General features: G+C 42.6%; 1 protein-coding gene across 1 annotated transcript in view; it reads right to left on the bottom strand.

The window, feature by feature from the left end:
* Positions 1-94: 94 nt before the first annotated feature.
* The window catches only part of PDILT (protein disulfide isomerase like, testis expressed), a 45,119-nt gene continuing 39,213 nt past the window's right edge, over positions 95-6,000 (bottom strand). The window contains exons 9-12 of the mRNA XM_039223814.1: positions 5,487-5,607; positions 3,175-3,353; positions 1,799-1,888; positions 95-453 (exon numbers count right to left, since the gene is read on the bottom strand). Coding sequence (XP_039079745.1) covers positions 217-453; positions 1,799-1,888; positions 3,175-3,353; positions 5,487-5,607 — 627 coding nt within the window. The 3' untranslated portion in view covers positions 95-216. The remainder of the gene's footprint in view (positions 454-1,798; positions 1,889-3,174; positions 3,354-5,486; positions 5,608-6,000) is intronic.

Below are 6,000 nucleotides of genomic sequence, written 5' to 3'. Positions count from 1 at the left end.
AGAAGAAAGAAAAAAAAAGGAAAAAAAAAAAAGAAAACCCATTCCTACTCCAAAAAAAAAAAAAAAAAAAGATAATGCATAGAACAGGGCCAGAGACATTCAGGAGTTTTTAATTACCCAGTCTCCATCCACTGCAATGATACATCATTTTTTTAGAGCAGATCCACTTAGAAAATGAGGCCAGGACCTGGAAAATGGCTCTTGGCTTTGGAGAAGCTACAGTTCTTCCTTCACTTTTGGTTTCTTCTCTTCTTTTGGAAGTCCCTTTGGCTTACCCACCTTCTCCTCCTCCTCCTTGGCTGGTTCCTTCTGCCCAGTTGGGTCTTCCAGCTTTGTCACATTCTCCATCTCAGGCAACCTCTGGTCAGGTAATGCTTTCTTGATAACAGGTACTTCCTTTTCCTCAGCTAATGCCTCCTCTTCTGTCACTTTACTTTGCTCAGTAGACAACAACTATCCAAGAAAAGAAAGGAGGGAGGAAGTAGGATAAAGAAATAAAGAGGCAAAAAATATGTGATAATTGTGATTGTAATTACCAAACCTTCTTTTTCTGGAAATGCCCAGAGAGAGGCAGTTTGAGCATCCTTGTAGGTGCTAGAGCCCACTGTGGTTTTGCCCCTCAGGAAAGAGACCCTTTGAGGAACCCCCTTCTTCCACTCTAAGACCACAGTTGTGGCTGCCCCAGGTCTAGCTCCAGGGCTGGGTATGTGACCCAGGCCTATCATGAATCCCTATCTAGGACATTTGCTAGGAGTACTAAGAAGTAGGTACTTGCTTTCTTTTTTTTCTTTTTTTTTTCTTTTTTTAAAATTCTTACTTATTTTTGAGAGAGAGCACGATTTGGGGAAGGGCAGAGAGAGATGGAGACACAGAATCTGAAGCAGGCACCAGGCTTCAGAGAGAGATCATGACCTGAGCTGAAGTCAGATGCTTAACCGACTAAGCCACCCAGGTACCCCTCTTTTTTTTTTTTATATATATTTATTTATTTTTGAGAGAGAGAGAAAGGGAGAGCATGAGCAGAGGAGGGGCAGAGAGAAAGGGGGACAGAGAATCTGAAGTGGGCTCTGTGCTGACAGCACAAGCCCCATGTAGTGCTTCAACTCACAGTACCAAGAGATCATGATCTGAGCTCAACTGACTTAGCCACCCAGGCACCCCTAGGCACTTGCTTTCTAAGCTGAGAGGATATTAGTTCAGCACTGTGGGGAAATCTTTGACCTTCCATGGGGAAGTGACTGCTTGGGAATAAAGCTATAATAGGTAAAACAGAGATGAGGAGACAGTAAATGAGTTTGAGTTTCTGAATCCACCTGACGTTCTACTAGTTATGTGGGTTAAGTTCCCATTGTTGCTTAAACCAAAGAGTAGTGTTTCTGATATTTGCAACTGAAAGGGTCCTAACTAATAGAGATGGCACCTTCCTGCAGATCGCCTCAGAGGCAGGAACAGGATTCAGAGAAAATGAGGATTGCCATCCCATCCACCAGGAAAATAATGCCAGAGAGCTGGATCCTGTCAGGACATCTGGTTACCCACTCAGAAACAGAAGACCCAGGAAAGTAGCCTTAGGAAACCTCAGAGTCTTTGCCTTTCCCTCCGTTTCTAAAGTCCGCTATTTCTGCTTCCTTGTAGTAAGTGCCCTTGAAATAAGGTCATCCACAGTGGGTAGTTGTTCACCGGTCATCAGTGATCTCCAGAGAATACAAGATTATGGACACACTCTCTCCTAGTCCTTTGGGTTCTTGATGATTCTGTGTGAGACAGAATAATCCAGGGCGCTACTGTTTCACCTTACCTCATCCTCATTCTCAATCCTGGTCTTGATTTGACTTTCCAGGAAGTCAGAAAAGCCCTTCACGGTATGTTCTCCCTTATACAGTACAGCCTAGGAAGAAAATGGAACAAGGTCAAGACTGTATTTTCTTCCCACAAAATATTATATATATACATATATATAATGTAGTGCTTAGAGCATGGACTTTAGAGCCACATCGTCAAGGCTCAAACCCTATTTAACCTCTCTATGACTCAGTTTTCTTATCTGTAATGTGAAGATAACAACATTACCTACCACATATGTTGTAAGAATTTAATGAATTACTATATGAAAGGTACTTAAAACAGTACCTGACTCTTAGTGAGTACTACATATGGTTGACATTATTATCATAACAAGAAGAATAAGAATAGTTCTTATTTTATAAAGTATCTGATACATGATCATTGCTCAGTCCACACTAGTTCCCTTTCCTCTTTTAGTTTTTAAGAAGATTATGAAGCTGTTTACTGCCATTGGTTGTCTAAACTCCTTTTCAGATAACTGAAGATCTGTGACAGCTCCACCCTCTCAACCCAGCCTCATTTTCTACCACTCCCCAACATGTATCTTCTGTACCAGAAGGATGGCATCTCCTTCAGAGTGCTATGGCCACCCTTTCGCCCACATCCTCATTAATATTATACTTCCTGCCTATAGTTCACATCCCTCTTCTAATCTGATTTAAATCCTCAGCATTCTTCAGAATCTCATGTCTGCATGAAATATCTGCCTTCCAGAATCTGTCTCCTTCAATTCCAGTTGCATGTAGAGGTGGGCCTACATCATGACTTCTCTCCCACACTCAGTCATACTCTTCTTGGGAGCAGGAATCTTGGCTTGCATTGTTTTGATGGACATCCTTCCCCACATGCCAAAGCAAAGTAGCATGGAGAGTATGTCCCATGACATTGGCGATGCTTGGTGATTATAATACTGAAATGTAAAAGACATTGACGGTCTATCACGTGATCTTCCTTCTTCTTGTAGCACCCCACCCTCAATATTCATGTCGAAATTCCCCCTACCTTATTCCATAATAGTCTACATAGAGCTCAGCCCCAGTACCGGAAGAAACCAGGCCTGACTAATCAAGACATTCACATCTGCCTAACAACACTGATTGGATAAGGGCAGAGCAGCTAACCCAAGCTGGACCCAATTACAGCAAGTCTTGGGACTTCTGGGGAAGCTAATGGAAAGCATTCTTCAAACTGAACATGAGACGATAATAGGGGCTTAAGCTGAGAATGAAGCTGTTTTGGTACAAGGCAGAGCTGGAGATAGGGAGAAACTAGTTTTGTGATGATGACATAATGGCATTTCCAGGTATGTGGGTCCCAAGAGCTCCTCACTTGTTGAGAGTCCGTGAGGAAGAGCCTGAAGAAGGGGTACCGGTCCAGGTACATCAGCTGAATGTCATTTGCCGTGATGTCAATCTTGGCAATGGTGACTGTTGAGTGGTTTTGATACTTTCTGCCCAACTCCTCCAACACTGGGAAGAGTGCCTTACACTTTTCTGACCAGGGTGCATCTGAAAGAGAAGGGCCATTGCTCAAGTTCACACTAATGAAACTGAAAGCCAGTGCTACCCCCGTAAACACCATCACCATGTTCTACTAATAGTTCTGTTGCTTTGCAAATTGCACTGTTTCTTTCTTTTAACAGTATATTACACTATTTTGCATTTCAATCACAGTACCTGGTCATTATTAAATAAGTTAGAAAAAAGTTGATATAGTCCCCTTCTGTCCGGACACTAACACTTTGAATATGCTGGAACATTTTCTTCTATTCTTTGTTTCTCCTTTAACAGTTTTCCGCTCCAGTTGAAGAGAAAAAAACCAAAAATATTTATGCTAAACAATTCCTCATGTTCTACCAGAAATCGTGTGTGTGTGTGTGTGTGTGTGTGTGAGTATGAGAGAGAGAGCGAGAGCCCAAGAGTTTTCCAACAGAAGTTAAGCTCACAGTCCAAGGTCACCTAGGTAATTAAGGAGAGGAAGTGGGATTTGAAGTCAGGCTGCTTTGACTTGTGTGTGACCATTATAGTACACTGCCTTTTAGTCCCATGATGGAGAATGTGCCTAAGAGGTGAAAAGGAAGCTGTAACAAGTACAATGACCCCTGGAAAGGGGACACTGGACTTCCTTAGGGACAGTTGCTTTAAGCTTTGAGTCTGGCCTAGGCACCTAGCCCTCTGGAGAGAATCAGGGACCAGCTCCAGCATGGAAAGAAACTGAACCTTCCCTGCTCTTTGTGGTCCCATTAACATTTCTGACTCTGTGGGAGAGGTGGCCTCCAGGACCCTGACACTCTGCATTTGGATGACCATCCCTCCATTTACAAACCAAGTGCCTCCATGACCATCTGCTCTCCCCGCAGCTCCCCTGGAGCCCAATGGACCCTGGGTTTGAATAGCAGGGGGCCAATCTGAGAGGCCTGCTTCCAAGAAAATGAGGCTGCTTTTTGCCTTTTACCAGAACCAAATGAGCATTCTCATAACTCCAGTGTCAGGTAAGGATAGAAAAGCTGCCCACCCTCTCACGTCAAGGGAACAGATCATGGTTATTCAACCATGCAGACCTTAAACACCTCACCCTGTGGATGAGAGTCCATTTCAATGAAATTTTTAAAGGTCTGCATGTTGCAATCCAGCCCTCAGGAAATAATGCCATCAGAGCTTGATTTGAATTTTTGCCTTGCAATGAATTTACTGTGTGACCTAGGATAAATTAATCTTTCTGAGGCTAAATTCCCTGATATGTATCATGGAGAAATCCCCTGGACCTTCCTAAGAGGCTTGTTTTGAGGAGGAAAGAAGAGTGGGTGTGTAAACAGCCAACTCATACCAGGCCCATTGTAAGTTCTCAATAAATAGTAAATAAAAGAGATATCTGAAGTAACTTCAATGTCACCCTCTCTGTATCTCAGAGTAGGAGAGAAGTCCCCAGTTAGGACTCTTCACCTGCAAATCAGAAAGAGTAGAGAAAGAGCAATAGTCCTTAAGCAAGCACTGGAAATAATTACAACAATAAGAATAATAATAGCAATAATAGCTGTTATTTATCAAGTGCTTGCAGTGTGTCAGACACTGCTACACTTTCTTCCTACAGGATTTGAGTCTCCAGCTTGGCCACACCACCTCAGATAGGTTAAATACGGGCTTTTTGATAAGTTACTGAAAGCCAAAACTGCTATTCTGTACAGCAGTTACCAGCCAAGGCACTGGGGTCAGGCTGCCTAGGCTCCAATCCCAGTTCTCAGCACTTATTTGCTGCCTGACTTTGGAAAAGTTTCTTCACCAACCTGAGACTATGTTTAGTCAAATGCAAAGTGAGAGCAATAATAGTAGCTACCTTCAAAAGTGTGTCATGAGGATTAAATGAGATGAAGTATAGAATGGCTCAGCAGAAGGCCTCGTTGAAAAAGCCACAGGCCTGGATTATATGGAAGGTATTCCACATGTTCCAAGAATTAGATTTTCAGGAAGAGTTGCATTGTAGGTGATAGCATCTTAATCCAAACTCTTTGGATGTTAGAAAACCATCCTTAGCATGGTGTTTTGATAGATTTTGGAGTTTGGGGGGCCCAAGAATTTAAGAGCAACATTTGAAAAGTAATGTCTGGGCCATTGCCTTCTCATAGCCTCTGCAGAGATACTTACAGAACATCACAAATACGTCCCTTTTCTTGTCAAAAACCACCATGTTGAAGTTCTTCCCAACGAGTTGCTTAACTGGCCCCTGGTCCCAATATTTTGGAACCTCTTCACTGGATTGATGTTTCTAGGAAGCAAATTTGAGAGATCTAACAGTCTCCAGAAAGGGGTTGGCAGTTGAGGCACTCTGCACTGATGGGAAATAATCAGAAGTTTTATCTTATTCTTAACAAGAGTGTTGGAAAAGAATTTGAAATGCTCATGTTCAACCTGTTTTTCCTGCCCTCCCCTCTAAAGTGTAACTGCTCCCAATTACTTCCTGAATCAAAACCAAGATAATTTATATGACCTGTTAAACCCTTATCACACTTTGGCTCCCACCAGCCTCACCAAACTCATTACCATTCTTTCTTTGCTTTCTTCAACTGTATTGGTCTTCTATTTACCTAAAGGGCTAGTTTTCTTCCACTTCAGGCCTTTGTTTATGCCATTCCTGTGTCTGAAGGACCTTCCCCACTCC

Source organism: Hyaena hyaena, unplaced genomic scaffold, assembly GCF_003009895.1.
Source record: "Hyaena hyaena isolate Hyena2069 unplaced genomic scaffold, ASM300989v1 scaffold_1455, whole genome shotgun sequence".
Classification (NCBI taxonomy): domain Eukaryota; kingdom Metazoa; phylum Chordata; class Mammalia; order Carnivora; family Hyaenidae; genus Hyaena; species Hyaena hyaena.
This window is presented reverse-complemented; position numbering and strand designations above follow the sequence as displayed.